Raw genomic sequence first — 24,630 nt, 5'->3', positions numbered from 1 at the left:
CCACCGTGAAGCATGGAGGAGGAGGTGTGATCGTGTGAAGGTGCTTTGCTGGTGAAACTGTCAGTGATTTATTCAGAATTCAAGGCACATTTAACCAGCATGCCTACCACAGCATTTTGCAGCGATACGCCATCCCATCTGGTTTGTGCTTCGTGGGACTGTCATTTGTTTTTCAACAGGACAATGACCCAACACACCTCTAGGCTGTGTAAGGGCTATTTGACCAAGGAGAGTGATGGAGTGCTGCATTAGATGACCTGGCCTCCAACCACCCGACCTCAACCCAATTGAGATGATTTGGGATGAGTTGGACCGCAGAGTGAAGGAAAAGCAGCCAACAAGTGCTCAGCATATGCGGGAACTCCTTCAAGACTGTTAGAAAAGCATTCCAGGTGAAACTGGTTGAGAGAATGCCAATAATGTGCAAAGCTGTCATCAAGGAAAAGGGTGGCTACTTTGAAGAATCTCAAATATAAAATATATTTTGATTTGTTTAACACTTTTTTGGTTACTAAATGATTCCATATGTGTTATTTCATAGTTTTGATGTCTTCACTATTATTCTACAATATAGAAAATAGTAAAAATAAAGAAAAACCCTTGAATGAGTAGGTGTGTCCAAACTTTTGACTGGTACTGTATAAGAAATCTATATTTCTTGGCTATAATTGAACGTCTATTATTTTCAGTATGCAAATAAAGGGATTTCTTCAAATTAAGAAATGTAATGTGGGATTGATGGTCTTCTCTCTGGTCCACACCCAAAAAGTTAATTTTATATGATCAACATTTTATTTATATTGTTACATATACCGGATAGGTGCAGTGAAATGTGTTAAATCAGCCGGGCTAGACAATCTGGACCCTCTCTTTCTAAAATTATCAGATGAAATTGTTGCAACTACTATTACTAGCCTGTTCAACCCCTCTTTCGTATCGTCTGAGATTCCCATAGATTGGAAAGCTGCCGCGGTCATCCCCCTCTTCAAAGGGGGAGACACTCTAGACCCAAACTGCTACAAACCAATATCTATTCTACCATGCCTTTCTAAGGTCTTTGAAAGCAAAGTTAACAAACAGATTACCGACCATTTCGAATCTCACCATACCTTCTCCGCTATGCAATCTGGTTTCAGAGCTGGTCATGGGTGCACCTCAGCCACGCTCAAGGTCCTAAACGATATCATAACCGCCATCGATAAGAGACAGTACTGTGCAGCCATATTCATCGACCTGGCCAAGGCTTTCGACTCTGTCAATCACCGTATTCTTATCGGCAGACTCAACAGCCTTGGTTTCTCAAATGATTGCCTTGCTTGGTTCACCAACGACTTCTCCGATAGAGTTCAGTATGTCAAATCGGAGGGCCTGTTGTCCGGACCTCTGGCAGTCTCTATGGGGGTGCCACAGGGTTCAATTCTCGGGGCGACGCTCTTCTCTGTATACATCAATGATGTCGCTTTCGCTGCTGGTGATTCTTTGATTCACCTCTACACAGATGACACCATTCTGTATACCTCTGGCCCTTCATTGGACACTGTGTTAACAAACCTCCAGATGAGCTTCAATGCCATACAGCTCTCCTTCCGTGGCCTCCAACTGCTCTTAAATGCAAGCAAAACTAAATGCATGCTCTTCAAACGATCGCTGCCCGCACCTCCAGCATCACTACTCTGGACGGTTCTGACTTAGAATATGTGGACAACTACAAATACCTAGATGTCTGGTTAGACTGTAAACTCTCCTTCCAGACTCACATTAAACATCTCCAATCCAAAATGAAATCTAGAATTGTCTTCCTATTTCGCAAACAAAGCATCCTTCACTCATGCTGCCAAACATGTCATCGTAAAACTGACCATCCTACCGATCCTCGACTTGGGCGATGTCATTTACAAAATAGCCTTCAACACTCTACTCAACAAATTGGATGCAGTCTATCACAGTGCCATCCGTTTTGTCACCAAAGCCCCATATACTACCCACCACTGCGACCTGTATGCTCTTGTTGGCTGGCCCTCGCTTCATACTCGTCGCCAAACCCACTGGCTCCAGGTCATCTACAAGTCTCTGCTAGGTAAAGCCCCGCCTTATCTCAGCTCACTGGTCACCATAGCAGCACCCACCCGTAGCACGCGCTCCAGCAGGTATATCTCACTGGTCACCCCCAAAGCCAATTCTTCCTTTGGCCGCCTCTCCTTCCAGTTCTCTGCTGCCAATGACTGGAACGAACTGCAAAAATATCTGAAGCTGGAGACACTTACCTCCCTCACTAGCTTTAAGCACCAGCTGTCAGAGCAGCTCACAGATCACTGCACCTGTACATAGCTCATCTGTAAATAGCCCATCAATCTACCTCTTCCCCATACTGTATTTATTTATCTTGCTCCTTTGCACCCAAGTATCTCAACTTGCACATTCATCCTCTGCACATCCTACCATTCCAGTGTTTAATTGCTATATTGTAATTACTTTGCCACCATGGCCTATTTATTGCCTTACCTCTCTTATCCTACCTCATTTGCACATACATGCTGTATATAGATTTTCCTACTGTATTATTGATTGTATGTTTGTTTATTCCATGTGTAACTCTGTGTTGTTGTATGTGTCAAACTGCTTTGCTTTATCTTGGCCAGGTCGCAGTTGCAAATGAGAACTTGTTCTCAACTAGCCTACCTGGTTAAATAAAGGTGAAATCATTTTTTTTTTAAATGTACAGGGTCAGCCTGCCATAGTAGTACGGAACCCCTGGAAAAATTAGGATTAAATGCCTTGCTCAAGGGCACAGACAAATTTATTCGAACCGGCGACCTTTCAGTTACTGGCCGAACACTGCCGCCCTCATCCCGTTTCATACACACGTGAAGAGCCCTGGCAACCTGCCCTAACTTGGGCACGTGCAAAACACTGATCACTTCAGTTAACCTTAGCCAGGTTATAGTAGTACTGTCCTATAACGATGGAAGACCTTGCAAGTTCATTCTTCTAGGCTGGGATCTGAGTTTGGATCAGAATCCTAGGATCATTGTGGATTCAGTACATCAGGTTTTTTTTTTTTTTGGGTTTCAGCATAGAGACATTGCTCACCAGTAACTAGAATCTCAGAACTACTGGCAGCCTATTGAGTCCAATAAATGACTGCGGTCCCTCTCAAACTTTGCGATTATAGAACCAAATACAACAGATAAGTAAATACAGATTTCAAATAAACATTGATCAATAATCCATTCATACTTTCGCTATACTGAATGTATGGGGTGAATAAGAAAAACAAAGTCACACCATCTCTCTAAAACACTGTTTATTGTTAAACACCTTCAAGAGATTTGGTCCATTTTTCATCGTAATTCACTTCCAACCAGGGAGGAAAAAAAGGAGAAAATAAAGACAAAACAGAGTTAACACAAATAGAGGCCTTGTTTTTCACTTCTTAAAACTCTGGTTCGTATTCCAAGTAGTTGAAAATAATCCAGTAATAACTCTGAATGCAAATGTAAATTAATATCAGCTCATTGTGGCTATGAGTGGGTGTGGCAGGGTGAGTGTCAATTCACATGTGTATTTCTCTCTTTTTTTAATACAGGGAATGCCTGTGTGTGGCAATAATGAACATGGAGTGAACCAAGGTTTACAAGAATGTCTTCGGCCTTCTACTTGGAAAGACAACAGGAGAAATAAACATGACTGTATGCTTTTTGGGATCAAAGCCTCTTCTTAAACCAAGACGAATCAGTCAGTCTCATGATCGAATGCAGTTCTCTCTGGTGAGTTTGGATACAGTCTGGTCTGACCACTTTTCGGTTCCTCCAGTCCCCTCTAAGCACAAGGCCTGAGATTATTATTGACCCTTCTGATAATAACTGTTTGTTTACAACCATGAGTCAGTTAAAACAACAAAGGCTGTTGATTGAACACTTCTAAAATGCCGGGCTGTCTCTGACCACTTTGGTAACAGCACACTGTAATGATGACAAAGGAGGCCCCTCAAACCTAGCAACAGAGCAGATACAAGGACTTATGTAGTACGGTGTGCACTGTGCAGGTAACCAATGAAATCAGACTATGACCTTTTCAAACAACCAGAGAAAACCAGAACCGCTTTTTATCTAAATTAATTATACAGGTGTCTAAGTATAATTATAGTTATATGTATCATAGAAAGTAGGATTATATGATAGGGGTATGTATACTTTTATATAGGTATATATTGAATAAGGTGCTATACTGATGTATACAGACGTCAATGTATGCTTGGAGTTGTTCCAGCAGGGTTAATGACTAAATAAATGATAGAGTATTATTGATTATATAATCTCACTCGGTAGCAGTCAGGAAAACAATCATTAGCGATTTACATGGCTATCGGAAATTCAGTGTCACTAGCACATTCCATTGGACTGACTGACCAATCTTATCTTCCATACAATCTCAACTGCCCTTACAATCCACTAACCTCAAGCAACCAAGACTATATCAAATCAGATCTTCAGCAACAACCTGGTCCAGTAAGCTGTCTGCTATTATCTAGGGTGCCCTGTGAACTATGGACACTTATGCTATGTTAGCTTGTGTTCCTGTTACGTAACCAGCAAGCAGAGAGTGAGGTCACAGTCAGCAAGTATGTTAAAACTGAACCGAGTTGTTCTTCGTACCAGTTAGAGCAAGGTAAACTATGAACTCTTCCCTGTCTGGCCTGCCTGCTGGACAATCCTGTTTAACACACACATACGTCTGTTTACAGTAAAGTATTATATTCATACATGGATACATTTATAAAGAGAGTTATACATAGCAATTAACATATATACGTATATCAATAGCATATAGGAGAATAGAAATAGTCATAATGGCAATCATTATCGTCATCATAATTCATCATCATCATAATAGTAGTAGTAGTAGCAGTAGTAATACGTTCCCTCAGTTAAGCAAATACCTGGGTCATTCCAGAAGAAGCCTCTCCCACCTCTTGTTACTCCTCTAAAACTGATTGGACACTTTATTGACCTACTCTACTATCAAGGTGAATCCGTTAAATCAATGTTTATAGAACGGAGTACCTTAGCATCCTATTGTTTATTGATCAAGAGAAAAAAAATGATTAGATCAAAAACTGTTTCCAATTGAGTAACACTTTCCCTACCAGACCCATTACTTCCACATTGATCAAAATCTCTCATCAGGTGGCAAGTACACACCATACGTTGTCTGGGTTCTGAGATGATCATGTCCCTCATGTTGACATTTAACCCAACCAATCCCCTTTCTTTTGGCTTAGCTGAAACCATTCAATTCAAATCCTGTCATAAGAATCAGTCAACCTTGCTCCTACAGACATCTCTGGAATGACCCTCACAGAAGCAATAAAATCACTAGTCATCTAGTTCAGCGATACATGTCATATAGCATAGCTCAATAACAAGAGGTTCTATGTAATCAATACAAGTTTTAGGTTATATTTAATTAAGCTTAACTGCTAAGTTATCAATTATCTTTAGTAGTATACCAATATCTGTAAATATGTATATATAATGTATATGAATAGAGACATACCTCCATTACATCATGTCTGGTGCGGGTATAAGGGAATGAGATGCTGGCCATATGGGAAAAACCTGTCTCTGCCTAGATATATTTTGTGAATTAATGTTAGTGTGTGTGTGTGTGTGTGTGTATATACACACACACACCAGTCTCACTAGCCAACATTATGGGTAGTCAGCCTACATTATGGATAGTCAGTCTTCTTTAGCCTACATTATGGATAGTCATTTTACTTTTAATTTACTTTTTATGTATTCATCATTGCTTCCATAACACCCTCCCTCTCTCACAATACCCGAGCCTGTCAGCCCCCCACCCACCCCAGGATCCAGCTACCTGTCTAGTGCCCACCCACCCCAGGATCCAGCTACCTGTCTAGTGCCCACCCACCCCAGGATCCAGCTACCTGTCTAGTGCCCACCCACCCCAGGATCCAGCTACCTGTCCAGTGCCCTCCCACCCCAGGATCCAGCTACCTGTCCAGTGCCCACCCACCCCAGGATCCAGCTACCTGTCTAGTGCCCACCCACCCCAGGATCCAGCTACCTGTCCAGTGCCCACCCACCCCAGGATCCAGCTACCTGTCTAGTGCCCACCCACCCCAGGATCCAGCTACCTGTCTAGTGCCCACCCACCCCAGGATCCAGCTACCTGTCCAGTGCCCACCCACCCCAGGATCCAGCTACCTGTCTAGTGCCCACCCACCCCAGGATCCAGCTACCTGTCTAGTGCCCACCCACCCCAGGATCCAGCTACCTGTCCAGTGCCCATCCCCTGACCCGCCCACCTGACCACCCCTGTCACCAAGCCACCATACTCCAGGATCCATTCAAGCTCCATCCTGCTGTACTATCCCTCCCCTTTCTTGTGGCTTATTGGAATCCCTAATGTTCTGTCATATGCATCTTAACCCCATGTATTGTCCCTGTACTCAGTCTTTGTGATTTGGAGCTTATCTTTTCTCCCTGGCTAAATCGGCATAGGTTTACATTGGAGAGCTAACAGGGCAAAGGTAACCTCACTTGATCCTAGTTAAACTGGTGGTAGATATGCCAGATGAAGCCACGTCACCTGACCCAGATAACATCTGGAGCCTTGTTAAAGAGTGGCTATAACTAGGAGGACGCAGACTTGTTCATGTAGTCTGTGAAAACTCCAGGTTTTAAGCATACGGTACAGTATGTTGTTTGAGTGGGTCCGAGTGAAGAGTCTGCAGTCACTCCCTATAGCCCTCCAATTCAATATTATGAAACTGTTCCATTCTGAGCCTACACAGTGTATACAGTGTGTATGTGTATACGTGCCGTTGCTGGCCACAAGGTAGGGCTGCTTAGCTTGCTGACAGTACATAACCAAGACTACTGTGCCATTTCTATAAATAAATGGGGGGATAGGGGGTCATTTTAAATGTTATATAAGATTTGTCTTGGGTATTCCGAATACATTCTACAACCATAATTATTTTTATGACTTCCTCATAACGACTGGCTTTACATTCATAGTACTCTACCAATATGGCAGACGAATAGATTGAAGCACCAACTCCCATGGACAAACAAAATGGCGTACTAACCATTTCTGTCCGATTTCTCTCTCCCTCTTTCTACGTTCCCACAAGGGAAGGAGGGTAGGACTTGGTTGTAGACGTTTGCCCCTAGCTACATAGATAAAGGGGCTTATTTTTAAGATTGAGGCTGCACGACCGAATCCAACCACCCCGTTCTGCCCCCCTGGGCGCCTCATTCCCAGAGCTAAACAACCGAATCACCTTCTGCGCATTTGCTACGGCTCTGCCTCATATTTCTGAACAGCTGAAATAAAAAAAAACCTACGGCGATTTGAACTAACTTCCCAGGCTAATTTGTTCGGTTGTTTAGTCATCAGGAAGAGGTATCGGCCACACAGCCACTCCGTATTCGTTAGAAGGGGCGACTTTGGGGCCTTTTCTTTTTGCTGGCAATTCAATATTTGCCTTCAATGGTAATATAATGGACACATATAAAGTACATTGACATCTGCAGCGTGTTAGAGATACACTGAAGTTCAGATTGAAGTAAACGGCCAAACCATTCAGATTATGGGTGTGAATGTTCTTATACACAACTTTCTGTGTGTGTATGTCACACGAGTTGGTGCCTGTTGCAACAGCAATTTGTTGTACTGTAAGGTGTGTTGTGTGTATGTGTGTTTGCATTCAGACTGATGTCACAGGTGGTAGGTACTGTAGCTGGTCTCTGGTGTAGTGGGGTCTCCTATCCACGTCTCCAGGGCCAGCTCCTCCTCAGCTCGACAACACTCACATATCTCCTCCTTCCGACAACCGCTGCCCAGACTGACACACACACACACACACACACACACACACACACACACACACACAGAGAGAGAGAGACAAATAAAATGGTCTTCCCATATCAAACACAAAAAGCCACTTGTCTTTAATGAAACTCATGACTTGAAAGCCCCTCACCAACGACTCGGTGTAATCGGTCGTCATCGAAACCTGTTTCTCCTCCGGAGGCGGGGTCATGAGGCTTCTGTCAGTGCGTCTGTTCTGATTGGTCATCGTGAGCCACATGTCATACATCTGCTGCATGTCCCTCACTGTGGACAGGACGGGGGTTAGCATTTCCAACAGATACACTGTAAATACATTATTTATTTGGCACACAAAAAGAGAGGAACATAATGAGAGGAAAAGCAACAGAAAATCTTACAGCTGTTGTCCTTCATGTACGTCCAGACGTCCCTCTCCTCCAGACTGTGGGCGAAGGAACAATTTCCAATGTAGTGGCACTTCTTCTGCTTCATCACATGGACACACATCTAGGGAGACACTGCTTTATTATTACCATACTACTGCTGCCGCCGCCTTACTACTGCTGCTGCCGCCGGCAAATTGCTGCCGCCTTACTACTGCTGCTGCCGCCGCCGCCTTGCTGCCACCTTACTACATTTACATTTTAGTCATTTAGCAGACGCTCTTATCCAGAGCGACTTACAGTAGTGAATGCATACATTTCATACATTTGATAAATGTTTTCTCCGTACTGGTCCCCTGTGGGCCTTGCTGCCGCCGCCTTACTGCTGCCGCCGCCGCCTTACTGCTGCAGCCGCCTTGACGGTCCCACAGTTGACAGTGCATGTCAGAGCAAAGACCAAGCCAGGAGGTCGAAGGAATTGTCCGTATAGCGCCGAGGCAGGATTGTGTCGAGTCACAGATCTGGGGAAGGGTACCAAAACATTTCTGCAGCACTGAAGGTCCAAGAACACAGTGGCCTTCATCATTCTTAAATGGAAGAGGTTAGGAACCACCAAGACTCTTCCTAGAGCTGGCTGCCCGGCCAAACTGAGCAATCGGGGAGAAGGGCCTTGGTCAGGTAGAGTGCCCAGACGGAAGCCACTCCTCACTAAAAGGCACATGAAAGCACGCTTGGAGTTTGCCAAAAGGCAACTAAAGACCATGAGATACAATTGTCTAGTCTGATGAAACCAAGATTGAACTCTTTGGCCTGAATGCCAAGCGTCATGTCTGGAGGAAACCTAGCACCATCCCTACGGTGAAGCATGGTGGTTGGCAGCATTATGCTGCGGGGATGTTTTTCAGCGGCAGGGACTGGGAGACTAGTCAGGATTGAGGGAAAGATGAACAGAGCAAAGTACAGAGAGATCCTTGATGAAGTCCTGAGCGCTCTGGAGCAGGTTCTCAGACTGAGGTGAACGTTCACCTTCCAACAGGAGAACAACCTTAAGCACACAGCCAAGACAACACAGGAGATGCTTCGGGACAAGTCTCTCAATGTCCTTGAGTGGCCCAGCCAGAACACGGACTTGCACCCGATTGAACATCTCTGGAGAGACCTGAAAATAGCTGTGCAGTGACGCTCCCAATCCAATCTGACAGAGCTTGAGAGGATCTGCAGAGGAGAATGGGAGAAACTCCCCAAATACAGGTGTGCCAAGCTTGTAGTGTCATACCCAAGAAGACTCGAGGCTGTAATCGCTGCCAAAGGTGCTTCAACAAAGTACTGAGTAAAGGGTCTGAATACTTATGTAAATGTGATAGTAACAAAATACATTTTAAAAAGTGTAATACATTTGAACAAATTATCGAAAAACATGTTTTTGTTTTGTCATTGTGGGGTATTTTAGAGTAAGGCTGTAACATAAAAATGTGGAAAAGGGGTCTGAATACTTCCTGAATGCACTGTATATACTAGACATTTTTAGAACAAACTAAAAATAACATAAGTGGTTTTCAAGATTAGAATAATAACGGTTCTGTTCCGGAACACTACAGATCACTTTCATTCCCGGATCTGTTTCTGTTTCTCAACAAAAAAAAGAAACCTGGTTTTCAGTTTTTTTCCCTGAACCGGTTCCAACCCCTGCTTTCCTGTGATTTTGTTGTGTTTTTATTTGATACCGAAACCCTTTTCCTTCACAAGTATTAGCAAGAAATAACTAACCTATTGTGGGAAAAAGGTCAAAATGCTTATTAGGTAAACACTATAAGCAGGCAATGTTATAGGGGATGAGAGGGTTGCCGAAACACTAGAGGTAAATGTGAGAGGGGATAAAGGGGGCTGACCGTCAGCTGTACTCAGCATGTGAGAGGTCTCCTGGATCTGACTAACTGGAGAGATTAAAAACAGACCCAGAGAGAAGGGAGGGATGGAGAAAAGGAGGGGTGACTCAGGTCATACTTATGTGGCTGTGTATGAGACGGGGGAGAAAAGAGGGAGTGGAGGAGGGGGAGAGACTTACGTCGTACTGCTGTGGGTATGTACGGGAGAAGGGAAGCGGCCGCACAACGACCCACTTCTTCTTCTCAAAGGATTTCACAAGCAATACCCGACGCTCCTTAGTCCAGCTGGAGAGAGGTGGAAAGAGGAAGAGAGACGAGGAAGAGAGGGAGGAGAGATAGGCAAAATAAAATAACATTTGAGTTATTTTTCCCCCTATCAAATGAGTGAAATTGACCATTCAGAGCGAGGTATTTTGTATTTCTATAGAGTTAATCCTGTAATGGGCCTATTTCATTAACATTCCTTTGATCCAATAAATATCAGTTCAGGCCTGGTCATGAATCAGATAGTAGCCCTTGCAGCCTTATATTAACAAGAGAAGTGCAGATGTCAGTTTGATATGCCCCCAGGCCGCCCTAGTCTCTCACCTGTGCCTTGCTTTAGCAGTGCAGTACTTGAGGGCCTTGTCTGGTTCGTTGACCTGTCCGTCCCTCCAACACTGGCCACAGACAAACTTCATCTTCAGGTTCAGCCCTCTGCCTCTCCCTCCTCCAATTCCTCCACCCCCGGAGCCAACCCCTCCACCCCCGAGATTGTCTCCCCCTCCGCCACCTATTCCCCCCACCCCACCACAGCTCTGGTGTGGGACATGCATAGGCTGAAAGAGAGAGGGACATTTTGTAAATCAGGCCCTTAAAATAACAATGTTAGGGCATGGTGCCCATCTCACGCTCACCTTCTGTCTCTGAGCATTTTGCTCTAGCCTGTACCAGTGCCTCTTGGACTCCTGTACCATCTCCTCATGGGTGATACCTGAGAGACAAAGTAACAGATGATAGAATGAACTTTGGTTATTTTGCTGCAATCCTTTGTAGTGTGTGTATATAAACATGCGTACTTCGTGTACCTGTGTCCTGCTGCAGTACCCAGCACTTGAGTTCTATGACGGAGTGGGCGAAGGAGCAGCTGTCCTCGCGCTGGCAGCCGTAACGCACCTCGTGGCGACACACGTCAAACTGGCAGAGGGGGTGCAGCGGGCGCACCTTACTGTAGCGCACGTTGGCCGAACGCACCACATGCACTAGGCACCTGAGGAGACGTGGAAGAGAGAGAAATTAGATGGAGGAAGAGGGAGAAGGAGAGGGCGAGAAGATCATAGAAGGGGCCCGGGTGGAAGTAGCTGAGTGTAATATTGTCTGAGGGAAATTGGATTATGCTAAGACAAACTACTTGTCTGGATCTGATACACTCAAGGACAGAGAGGACAACTGAAAAGTAAAGAAACTTCTAGAAGACACACTTGTTATCGTCGAAGGGATGTCGGGCGGTGAGGTTTGAGCAGACAGCCAAGTTCTCTTTGCTGCGTTTGCTGATAATGCGTGGCTTACTGTCAAAACATTCCTGCAGAGGAGGAAAGTGTGTGAATGTTCTGTACATACCGAATCCTTCAAAGTTCTCCAAGGTGGAGGTCTGTGTGTATCACACCCTACCTCACAGAGGAACATGAACATGCCCATGTGTAGCTGCAGCAGGCGTGTGACGCTGAGTGCCCGTCTCTCGGTGCTTCCCAGCGGGTCAAACAACAGCTCCCTGCTCAGAGCCCCCTTCCTCTCCTGAGTCCACACGTCTATTTCCTCCTGGCAGTAGGCAAACGTGCAGTTCTCCCCGTACTGGCACTCCTGGCGCTCCTGGACCTCTTCAGGGAGACGGAGGAGGAAAGTAGAGAGTAGATGATCTTTACTATCACTGATGGGCAGCAGGCATTAAAAAAAAACTACTGCCAGAATTCTGCTGTGAGAGATGACGTTCAACCACCAGTGCTTATTTGAGTGAGTGAACACACGTACCTTTGCAGAGCACAAAAGCCCCCAGGAAATTGTTTCTAGCGGGGCGAGGCCTGACTCTCTTCCATGTGGGGTCGTCTGTGTTTTTGAAGCGACACAGCAGCACGTCCCTCTTACAGCGGTGAGCCGCCTCTGGCTGGTACTGGTAGTCAATCACCCGTGGACCTGCAGAGAGAAGACGAGGGGGACTTTTCATTCAACTGCAGCGCTCAATTCAATATACTTGATTTATCCCACACGTGTCAATTATGTAAGCATTGGTGTAACAGACAATATTGACTTAATACTGCTAGGTATAAAATAAATAAATCATTAAGGTAACATATTCTGGAGTGGGAAAAGGTGAAGGTAGCAGTGTGTACCTATGCGGCTGTAACAGGCATGGCAGGCCTGTCTGAACTCGTGGGTGCCAGCCAGTGGGTTCCGGGAGAGCAGGGAGAGGTTGGTGCCTGCTGGGACGTTCTGAGGGAGGAAGACAAGCCAATCCATCAACAGATTTAAAAGGGTCTTTATTATCAAAAAACACAACTTACTCCTAGTTCTGATAACGTGCATGTATCTCAACAGCGAGAAATAACGAAATAAATGTAATCTGGGGTCTGCAGAACACAAGCAGGGTAGGAAGAGACATCCATGTCATGATAAAAGAGGAGAAAGAAGTTGAGAGTATCCATGGTGGTGTTCAGGCGTTGTGCCGCTGTCGTACCGTGTGAGTGGAGCTGTGGTTGCAGATCCCAGGGATGAAGCTGTGAGAGATTCTTCCCCCTGGAGAACAGCAACACAAGGACACAGATATCAGACACCATATGGCCTTACAGCAGTGCTGCTGACACGGACTAGCTTCAACAACTAACGCATTCCCCGAGGACTGTTCAGGGTCGCTGGGCAGTCCCAGTGAAGGTTTAAGAAACAGCTGACGCACATTTAAACGGTATGGTTGTAAAAGACTGGATAATTGCCAAAAAGCCTGCAACAATGGCTTTACTGTTTTGATAGAATTGACATCTCCAAACACACACCCTGACCCATACACCTTGTTCATATGTCTCATCCACTCACCAGGCAAAGTGTACTCAGAGAGTGAGTCCAGCCCTCCAATTCCAACCCCTCCTTTGCCCTCCATGTCCCCGGTCCCCGGGGAGAAGGCCCCCAGGGCGTCCAGCGCCTGTGTGGAGGTCTGGTCCCTCTGGCCCAGTGAGGGGTAAGGCTCCAAGGAGGGCATCTGGCTGACCGAGGAGCTGAAGAAGGCAGGGGGTAGCTGGGGCGAGGGGGCGGGGAGGCTGGAGGAGTATGGAGGGCGCAGGCCCACAGCTGTGTTGGGGAGGTTGGTGGGGATAGCACCCTGGACTGGGCTCTGTGACTGAGAGACAGAGACATGACATTATCCATCTTATTCTAAATCTCCTTCTAGACCAGAAATACATAACTCTGTGCTCTGTGTAATGTACTTGTGTACAGTGGTGGAAGTTAACGAAGTCTGCTTTTCTACAACCAAATCTCTATTTTGGATGTAAATGGGATGTTATAGAAGGGTCCAGACACTTCTTTTGTGATTTCTCATTTTTGAAAAACTTACACACCCCCCCCCCAAAAAAAACTTGCCCTCGGTGTACAGTATGGGGGATCTGAAAAAACATGAACCAAAGCTTAAAAAAACACCCAAATATGTTGTTTTAGAAACAGGAAAGCTCTCAGTATAGTGATGCAGGTCTTTAGTTATTGTACACATGTAAGGGAATACCCCCCTGATTTGGACAAAATAACATGGCAACATATTGGCATAGCACGAATCATACACACGATTGCAAAAACCACCCAAAGCAGCCCATCTCCGGGCCAATCATATGGCAATTTTCCGATGGCAATTGCCAATTGTAACACCCCAAATTTCCTTTAGATGGCGAGCGTGCTCCACCTTGGATTTTCATACAGCAAATGATACCCAATTCTTACCCAAGTCTCAGATTTTGATAAAATGATTTTTTTTTGAAAACTTAGCACCTTGTAAAAAAGTGGTTTCTGGACCGTTTTTTGATTTTTTTTCGATTGTTATGTCAATTACACATGTATAAGAGCTGTATGAACATGCTTCTGACGTTTTTTATTGATGTCGTTTTTTGGGTTGCTTTTGCTTGTGCACAAGGCATATGTTTTGTGCATTTTGAATATGATTTCATAGGAAAAAAGTGACATTTTTGTTTTCATTTTTTTTGCAAAATGACATATCCAATGCTTTTTTTTGTCAATTATGGAAGTATTGCATGTGCCAAATCACAGCAAATATCCAAAAGATAGCTAGAGCTCTCCGCAGTGAATTTTCATATTGCAAATGTAACACAATTCAAGTCCCAAGAGTCAAATTTTGAAAAAATGACATATTTTTTGAAAACTTTTCAACCCTTAAAAAGTGGTTTCTGGACCGTTTTTCGATTTTTTTTTGATTTTTATGTCAATTACACATGTATAAGAGCTGTATGGACATACTTTTGACATATTTTATTGACAATTTTTTGGGTTGTTTTTGCTTGTGCATAAGGCATATGTTTTGTGCATTTGGAATATGATTTCATAGGAAGTCAAAAGTGACATATTTGCTTGTGCATAAGGCATATGATTTGTGCATTTGGAATATGATTTCATAGGAAGTCAAAAGTGACATTTATATTTTTTGCCAAATGCCATTATAAATGTGCAAATGAAATGTCCAATTCTTTTTTTGTCAATTATACATGTATGAAAGTATTGAATGTGCCAAATCAGTATGTTTGTCCGTTTGCCATGTACGATCATAGGAAGTCGGTTTCCAAACCCAAAAGTCAGTGAACCATGGTCCAAATGGCATTTATACTGCCCAAATTATATATATCCCTATGTTAAGCCATGAATCAACGCAGATGGTCTACTTGTCATGTATGATGAGGGAGAAGTGGGACTCTGTTGCTTTTAACATTTTTAACGAATTTGACATGCTCAGAATGCATAATTGACTGGCCCGATGATCTCGGGATGGCCGTGCAGTGACTGTGGTTCCTCTCCATCGCTCGTTGTGTTGATTTCATCATGTCAACTTTGGTGATATTTTTTGCTGTTGAATCATATTGCAAAAACGCGTTACATTTGCAATATTGCGCGTTACGTTTGCAAAATGATTCAATGGGCATTTAGCATCACGAATTTAGGCATGCTCAAAAATACTGCAGAAATGCATTATTGACTGGCTCGATGAACTCGGGATGGCCGGGCAGTGACTGTGGTTCCTCTCCATTGCTCGTCACCCAGCAGTCAGCGTCCATCAGTCAATTAGATGTCATTTTGACACCAAACTGATAGCATCTGACACCAAATCCACTTTTTCCAACTCGTATAGAAGCCAACTATCACATATGTCAGAGAAGGCCCATAATTCACAGTGCTTTCAATTTTAACCATAAAAAAACATAAAACACATAGTTACGTTATAGCTGCGGGTCCAGCTCTGACATTGTGTAGGCCTATGTGAGGCGACCCCGAATCCCAAGTTTCGGCTCGATAGGTCATTCGGTGCCCGAGCAATGGCCTTAATTGGTGCTGAAAATCCACTTTTTCAGGGCGTTACTACGGGGTCCCTGAATGAGCTATCGGACAGAGACATTGGGGTCCATCTCTATGGGCCGAGGCGGTTTCAATGCACCTAGTCTTGCGACTCTGGGACATTTCTACATGTCGCCATGTCCGTGATATTCAAAATGAATTGAAAATATTGCAAATGTACGAGGCGGTTTCTCGGTCAGAGAACCTTCTAGAGCCCCATAAATCACCGTGCACTATCGACTTGAGCTCTAGAACAGGTTTCTAAAATTTCGGAGCTCTAGGTCTGATGGTTCTTGAATCGTTTGAACGAAAGTAACTATTGAAGGTGGTATAAGCCTCTAAGCCCCACACTATGTCCCTATGGCCAAATTGTGTGTGTGTGTTTTTGGTTTTTTTGCAAAAAGAATAGACACACGTTGTCTTTGGGGTAGGCATATACAGAATCCTGAATATGAAGTCTCTACCTTAAGAATTGACTGAATGACACATGGTTGAGTTGTGTGATTTTCACTATCTGCAGGTGGCAATATGACAATAGCTCTTGGGTGTTTTTAACCACTTCCGGTTGTCACAGGAAGCTCTTGCTTCACACACGTTGTCTTTGGGGTAGACATAAACAGAATCCTGAATAAGAAGTCTCTACCTTAAGAATTGACTGAGTAACAGATGGTTGAGTTGCGTGATTTTCACTATCTGCAGGTGGCAATATGACAATAGCTCTTGGGTGTTTTTAACCACTTCCAGTTGTCACAGGAACCTTAGAATCGACACAGGTAGACCTCACAGTAGCCTGATGGATTGTTGTAGAAGACAGGTTCATAAGGCATTCATAACCCACATAGGCTTCAGGTTGAATTTTGGAGAATAGTCTATGTGTTCCTATGGGGAGAGAAGTCATTGCACACAGTTTGATCTAAACACCTTCTTTTCACTGTGAAGGGTTAATGCCACAGGGTCAAGGTTGGCTTGCACAGATCGGGAGGACCTCAGGAACGCTCCTGGTTCCTCTCCATCGCTCGTTGTGTTGATTTCATCATGTCACCTTTGGTGATATTTTTTGCTGTTGAATCATATTGCAAATACACGGATGCGCATTTGCAATATGATTCAATTGGCATTTAGCATCACAACTTTGGCATGCTCAAAACCACTGCAGAAATGCATAATTGACTGTCCCGATGAACTGGGGATGGCCGTGCAGTGACTGTGGTTCCTCTCCATCGCTCGTTGTGTTGATTTCATCATGTCAACTTTGGTGATATTTTTTGCTATTGAATCATATTACAAATATACGGATGCGCATTTGCAATATGATTCAATGGGCCTCAACATCACGAATTTGGCATGCTCAAAAACACTAAAGATATGCAAAATTGACTGTCCCGATGAACTGGGGATGGCCGGGCAGTGACTGTGGTTCCTCTCCATGACTTGATGGTGACATGAGAGAAGTGGGACTGTCGATTTTTAGCGATTTTTTGAAAAATGTCCAAAATGACTAGGGGCGCCTTATACTGGATGGGCACTGATGGAAGGTGCTCCCTACCCAACCGTGCACCCCTTGCACCACCCTAAAGGCATTTAAAACCATTCTAAAAAATTACTCCTGGTAACCCATTTCGGGTCACCACGTCCACGGATGCGCATTTGCAATATGATTCAATGGGCCTCAACATCACGAATTTGGCATGCTCAAAAACACTGCAGAAATGCATAATTGACTGGCCCGATGAACTCGGGATGGCCGGGCAGTGACTGTGGTTCCTCTGTCGCTCAATGTGTTGATTTCATCATGTCAACTTTGGTGATATTTTCTGCTGTTGAATCATATTGCAAACGCACGTTACGTTTGCAATATAGCGCGTTACGTTTGCAATATGATTTAATGGGCATTTAGCATCACAAATTTAGGCATGCTCAAAAATACTGCAGAAATGCATAATTGACTGGCCCGATGAACTCGGGATGGCCGGGCAGTGACTGTGGTTCCTCTCCATTGCTCGTCACACAGCAGTCAGCGTCCATCAGTCAATTAGATGTCATTCTGACACCAAACTGATAGCATCTGACACAAAATCAACTTTTTCCAACTCGTATAGAAGCCAACTATCACATGTCAGAGAAGGCCCATAATTCACAGTGCTTTCAATTTTAACCATAAAAAAACATAAAACACATAGTTACGTTATAGCTGCGGGTCCAGCTCTGACATTATGTGTAGGCCTATGTGAGGCGACCCCGAATCCCAAGTTTCGGCTTGATAGGTCATTCGGTGCCCGAGCAATGGCCTTAATTGGTGCTGAAAATCCACTTTTTCAGGGCGTTACTACGGGGTCCCTGAATGAGCTATCGGACAGAGACATTGGGGTCCGTCTCTATGGGCCGAGGCGGTTTCAATGCACCTAGTCTTGCGACTCTGGGACATTTCTACATGTCGCCATGTCCGTGATATTCAAAATGAATTGAAAATATTGCAAATGTACGAGGCGGTTTCTCGGTCAGAGAACCTTCTAGAGCCCCATAAATCACCGTGCACTATCGACTTGAGCTCTAGAACAGGTTTCTAAAATTTCGGAGCTCTAGGTCTGATGGTTCTTGAATCGTTTGAACGAAAGTAACTATTGAAGGCGGTATAAGACTCTAAGCCCCACACTATGTCCCTATGGCCAAATTGTGTGTGTGTGTGTTTTTGTTTTTTTTGCAAAAAGAATAGACACACGTTGTCTTTGGGGTAGGCATATACAGAATCCTCAATATGAAGTCTCTACCTAAAGAATTGGCTGGATGACATAGGGTTGAGTTGCGTGATTTTCACTATATGCAGGTTGACCATATGACAATAGCTCTTTGCTGTTTTTAACAACTTCCGGTTGTCACAGGAAGCTCTTACTCAACACACGTTGTCTTTGGGTTAGACATAAACAGAATCCTGAATATGAAGTCTCTACCTTAAGAATTGACTGAATGACAGATGGTTGAGTTGCGTGATTTTCACTATCTGCAGGTTGCTTATATGACAATAGCTCTAGGGTGATTTTAACATTTTCCGGTTGCTCCAGGAACCTTAGAATCGACACAGGTAGACCTCACAGTAGCCTGATGGATTGTTATAGAAGACAGGTTCATAAGGCATTCATAACCCACATAGACTTCAGGTTGAATTTAGGAGAATTGTCAATGTATTCCTATGGGGAGAGAAGTCATTGCACACAGTTTGATCTAAACACCTTCTTTTCACTGTGAAGGGTTAATGCCACAGGGTCAAGGTTAGGCTTGCACAGATCGGGAGGACCTCAGGAACGCTCCTGAGGTTGAATTGTGCTTCTAACCCTAATGGTTCTCTCACTGTCACCCATAAGCACTTGACATATTGGTGCAGGCCTCATTTTGGGCCTAGTTTTCTCAAGGTCGCTGCGCTCATACCGAGCAAGCTACGGTCAAGCGGGGCGTCTCATTGAACTCGTCTCAGCCTAGAGATAATGGTAATGCCATTGCAGGCTCTTTGTGTCTTTAAGCACCGCACTGTGTCACTCCGTCCTTGCTGTGTGTGTGTTTGAGAGAGCTTTTCTTTGACATCTGATGGGATAAATGACTGATTTACAGTTCATGAGGGCTGCCTAGTCACACATATGAAGTTGTGGAAAGATCTGACCTTTTTAACCCTTCAAAACAGCCCCTATGACACCATTATAAGGCATTTCTGGTTGACACAGGAATCTGAACGTTAGGCTCTTATAGAATATTGAGTTTTAAGTGTTTCTGTTAAGAACTGACTTATTTACAGAGGGTTGAACAAGTGTGTGTTGTTTCAGAAAATCACAGAAAATCACAGAAATCTCGCAGAGCTCCGAAACCTGCCTTAACGGACTCATCTGAACACGCTGCAACTGGATATGTAACTTTTTTGAAAAAAAACCCTCTTGTTGTTGAATATCACCAATGTGTCATTGTACAATTTCTCTGAAATGAACATTGGTAAATGCATGGTTCCTTTTCTCCTGACACCGTAGGCTCATGTAGTTTGATGTGAAGCGGTCAAATCAGCACTCTATTTTCCTGTTTGACTTTCAATCCCAGAAAAATAGCCTTAACTCGAAAAGCGTCGAGGCCTCGACTCCATCCTGTTCGGGGCCAACTGCCCATTATGCCAAACCCACGCAGACCGAGTTTCGTCTTCGAATTATCTTCCGTTTAGGAGAAAAAGCCGTGTCGCGATTGGTGATATATGTTACATTTGCAATATGATTCCATACGCCCTCTCGTGGAATAATCCGGGACTGCAAGGAAATGACCAAAATTTGAAAATTTAATTAAACGGAAACGGAAGGTCCGAGAGACTCCGTTCGATGACTTCCTGGAAGATCCGGCCCCTGTGAGCGGCCCGACGCCGTCCGCGGATTTATCGGACGTGGTCGGACGTCTAGTAAGGGAGCGTACATTTGCAACATGGACTTTCTCACTAACCATACGGATGGCGCACGTGATGTCCCTTCATGTATGAAATTGTATCATTCCAAACATTATATTACATTTTGTAGCAACTCGAGCAACACCTCTCCATCCACTCTAGCAGCAGGCTGCATAGGAGAAACAGCTCGAGTCGCACAAAATTGAATATAACGTTGCGGATAACGTACAGAATGGCACAATTTAATGTGTACAACATCTAAAGACCTGCATCACTATACGGAGAGCTTCCCTGTTTCTAAAACAACATATTTGGGTGTTTTTGGAGCCTTTGTTCATGTTTTTTCAGAGCCCACATACTGCACAACGAGGAAGTGAATCGTTGGTTTGGGTAAGTTTCTCAAAAAAGTGAAATAGAAAAAAAAAAAAAAAAAGATCTGGCCCTTCTATAACATGCCATTTACATCAAAAATAGAGATTAGGTTGTAAAAAAGTAGACTTCTTTAAACCACTAAAATGTGCACCCTTGGTCAGCCAAGTCACAGCGATACTTTCTAAAATATTCATATAGTGTTGTCTGTACATCCTCTCTTGTCAACAGAGGGGGGGCACAGCACGGACAGCATCCTGCCTTGGAGTGATCCTAGTAGCGACCCTCTCACCTCGCTGACTTTCTTGGAGATGCAGTCCCCCAGCAGGCTGTCCAGATCGTCAGCAATCACGCTGCACTCCTCCATGTGCTCCGACACGGGAACGGAGTAGGGCATGGGCGGTAGGACTGTACTGGGGCTCTCTGATAGGTCAGCACAGGGCGTGGCCACTGGGCTCGAGGGCTCGTCGCTGACAGGGATGGGCGTGGCCAGAGGGGCAGGGATACACTGGGCACTGGACAGATCAGCTGGAACGGAGGAGAGGGATGAAGAAAAACTAGAAATTAAGAGATAGGACCATAGAGAGAAGGGAATTTTAGAGAGGAACATTAATGACAATGACAAATAAATCATTCAAGTTAAACGTGATGTTATGTTTTCATGTTGAGCTGCCATACCTGATGCAATGTCAGTCAAAGATTCTAGCCCGTTGGCGGACGTCTAAATAAAAAGAGAAGGCTTGGTAAACATTTTTTTTTTACCTTTATTTAACTAGGCAAGTCAGTTAAGAACAAACTATTATTTACAATGACGGCCTACCCCGGCCAAACCCTAATGACGCTGGGACAATTAAAATAACCATTCATTCCATTTGCCCTTAATAAGAAAATGGCAATGAGAAGAAAAAAAATCCAAGACGACCAGACACTCACCTCTCCTGTGGGTGAAGAATTCTCTCTATTGCTCTCCCTCCCTGACGTTGAGGACTCCACCTGTGGAGACGGCAGTAACATTTATATTGACCGTGGCAGATATCGTTCTAGGCATTTTGATCTTTGAGGGGCGCATTCCTACTGTTGATAGAGTCCAATGTGACTGAACTCACCTGAGAGCTGATGTAGGCCTTACGGACCTTCAGGCCCAGTTTATTAGCCAGGTCCTGGGCCAGTTCACCCACCTGCCTGTCCTGTATGACACAGAAAGTAGATTCCATAAACAATAAGACTAACTGACATGACACATTAAAGAAATGTGAGTAACTAAAATGACGTAGTAAAATAAATTGGTGATCCCATATGAATCCTACAAGGATTCATCATTTTAATTGAACTACAGTTCGATTGCCCTTGGATGCCATGTGGCCTTGACTTACATGTGGGGCAGTGAGCAGACATCCGGTGCCACACTCATAGGCCTCCCTGAGTCGGCCCAGCTCTCTCAGACACAGAGCTTTCCTGTAGAGCGCCCTGCGACTGCCCTCACACACGCACAGCGCGCTATCGCAGTCCTGTACGCCCCGCTCAAACTCCCCCTGGGGGAAAGAGACAGACAAAGAAAGAGAGACAAACAGAAAGAGGGGAGGTGGAAAGGGAGAGAAGATGGGGACTGGGTGTAAGAACTGACTTAAATGTGGGATCCATTATGTACAGACAAAGTGCTTGGCCTGATATAATTAAGCAATAAGGCCAATATACCATGGCTAAGGGCTGTTCTTATCCACGCGGAGTGCCTGGACACAGCTCTTAGCCATGGTATATTGGCCATATACCACAAACCCCCAAGGTGCCTTATTGCTATATAAACTGGTTACCAATGTAATTAGAGCAGTTAAAATAAAAGTTGTGTCATACCCGTGGTATACGGTCTGATATACCACGGCTTTCAGCCAATCAGCATTCAGGGCTCGAACCACCCAGTTTATAATGACTGCTTTAACAACTTTTGAGAATATGTTAATCATTTGAATATTGTTAAGTGTGTGTGTATGTCTTACAAACTGAAAGTGTGCCGCTGCCCTGTTGACATAGAGGCTCTCCAGAAGCTCAGGGGGAATGACCAGTGCCTCTGCCTGAGCATAGCGGGCCACGTTGACTCCCTCACTGTAATGCTGCGCTGCCTGTCTCCATTCCCCATCCCGAAACACTGTGTTTCCCTCGTCCAGCAAGTTACACACCAACTGGGTCAAAAAAGCCTGAAGAATAGGAGGCGGCAGGAGGGAGAGAGATCATGAGAATGATAAAAGATCATTCAGAACTGAGATAAAGTGCAGATTTGTGGAAGGATACAATTGATGACAGGCAGGTGGCTCGACCAATTTGGGTCAGGCAAGAGAATAAACATTGTAAGCAACAGATAGGTACCGCATAATTCTCAGGCTCTGGGAAAGGCAAGGAGGACCTGTAGAGAAAATGTGAGATACATCAATCAGTGCCACCTCACGTACGTTCTTCGTGTTTATGTGTACTGACTATATAGAAAAATATCAGGATGTCTTACTGAATAAAGCCCATAGCTTTCTGGATTTCCTCCCTCCGTTTCTGTCGTTCCATATCCATGGCTAAAGAATAGATCAAGTTTATTGTTATATTATTTGTGAATAAAATTACAATCAAAAATATGTTCATGATTGACAAAGACAAAGTACGCTGTTGTCAGATCTAAAAAGCCACAGACAACAAGTAGAGAGTGCATCGGACACGACAAACCGCAACACTTTCTTCCATTTTGAGGCCTTCTAATAATAACCTGCATGTCTATCCTCGCGCTTGCCTAAAAATAACTCGGACGAGAGTAACGCGTTAGCTGCAAATACAGCAGAATAAACACGGTGTACCGAACCAAAATAACTTGTTAGCTAGCTGATGAACTACGTATAATGCATGTTTAGGAAATACTCAATTGCAAGTCTTGGATAGCATGAAACAATTACAAACGATTTGGGATGAAAGTTTCAGGATAACTTCCAAGTGGCTAGCTATCGACTTAGGTTAGTTAACTAACTTTAGCTTGTAGCTAGCTAATCCACTGTCAACTCTTTGGTTTGTTTCAGGCTCCGACTTCAACCGGCAGTGACACTACTTCAATATATCCATTAACTAACCAGTGAATGTAGAAAATGCATAACAGTAGCTAGCTATATCAGCTGGCAAATCAACTTATTACAGAGCGTATTTTTTATATTTATTATGAAGAGCAAACTTGCTGATGGCAGGGACAGCATCGGAACACCAGGGCTAACTAGTCAGAGTTAGCTAGCTAGGTCAATTCAACATAAGTGGCAAATGACTGACATAGATATATATACACACAGCTTCGTATTTTGTAAATTCGTTTTGTGTGGTAGTTGACAGTGCAATAGCATACTAGCTAACGTTAGCTACTCACCGAAAACAACACCTTGTTCTTCTCCAAAGACTGCTTTATCAGAATAAATAGGACAAAATTGTGAATATCTACTTATATAAGGACCTTCAAAATATTAATCATCCAGACACATATTTATTTGTTCACTTTCCCGGTAACGGGTTGCAGTATCTGGACAGAACATGTGAGAGTTTTCACCTACAATTCTGCACAGTCCAAGCTAGCTAGCTACAGTACTTCTCCAAATTGCGCTCAAGATTATGAGACGCTTGGTCCTAAAGAGCTGTGGGTTGGTTGAGTGTGGTTATATTCAGTGTGACCGCTAGGAGGGGGCAGTTGCATTGACGAGCACGCAGTCAGAGTTGACAGAGATTGAAAATAAATGTTTAGAATTTTCATAAAATCCACTTTGATCATTGAACAGATTTTGAAGTGACCTGTCAAAAAGTGTTGATATTGCTCAACATGTGGCAGACTATTGACTTGGTGATGCAGGCAGCACAGTAGCTACATCATTTTGGTACAGATAACCCCTTTGAATAGATTATAAAAGATTATGTTTACATTTCAGTCATTTAGCAGACACTACATTTAGCAATGTATTGTTTTTACCCCTTTTTCATGGTATCCAATTGGTAGTTACAGTCTTGTCTCATCGCTGTAGCTCCCGTACGGACTCAGGAGAGGCGAAGGTCGAGAGCCATGCATCCTCCGAAACACAACACAACCAAGCCACACTACACGCTTAACCCAGAAGCCAGCCACACCAATGTGTCGGAG

General features: G+C 44.1%; 1 protein-coding gene across 3 annotated transcripts; it reads right to left on the bottom strand.

The window, feature by feature from the left end:
* Positions 1 to 3,289: 3,289 nt before the first annotated feature.
* Positions 3,290 to 24,120, bottom strand: zc3h7bb (zinc finger CCCH-type containing 7Bb). Of its 3 annotated transcripts, XR_003867713.1 has the most exons (23): positions 23,872 to 24,120; positions 22,984 to 23,044; positions 22,848 to 22,884; positions 22,481 to 22,678; positions 21,860 to 22,018; positions 21,593 to 21,673; positions 21,420 to 21,479; positions 21,165 to 21,207; positions 20,779 to 21,014; positions 13,199 to 13,499; positions 12,846 to 12,904; positions 12,502 to 12,601; positions 12,143 to 12,304; positions 11,786 to 11,991; positions 11,596 to 11,696; positions 11,194 to 11,384; positions 11,032 to 11,108; positions 10,724 to 10,953; positions 10,315 to 10,420; positions 8,265 to 8,373; positions 8,018 to 8,151; positions 6,304 to 7,879; positions 3,290 to 6,198 (listed from the first exon to the last, which is right to left on the bottom strand). XR_003867713.1 is itself a non-coding variant. In XM_029699185.1 (22 exons), the coding sequence occupies exons 2-22, from the start codon at positions 23,040 to 23,042 to the stop codon at positions 7,844 to 7,846; spliced, it is 2,685 nt and encodes an 894-aa protein (XP_029555045.1). In that variant the 5' UTR covers positions 23,043 to 23,044; positions 23,872 to 24,120; the 3' UTR covers positions 3,290 to 7,843. The 3 variants fall into 3 exon arrangements, 2 of the variants coding, with proteins under 2 accessions (XP_029555045.1, XP_029555046.1); XM_029699185.1 differs by having other exon boundaries at positions 3,290 to 7,879; XM_029699186.1 differs by having other exon boundaries at positions 3,290 to 7,879; positions 11,203 to 11,384.
* Positions 24,121 to 24,630: the final 510 nt, after the last annotated feature.

This window comes from Salmo trutta, chromosome 18 (assembly GCF_901001165.1).
Source record: "Salmo trutta chromosome 18, fSalTru1.1, whole genome shotgun sequence".
Classification (NCBI taxonomy): Eukaryota; Metazoa; Chordata; class Actinopteri; order Salmoniformes; family Salmonidae; genus Salmo; species Salmo trutta.
Note: the sequence above shows the minus strand (reverse complement) of the source record. Positions and strands in the feature narration are given on the sequence as shown.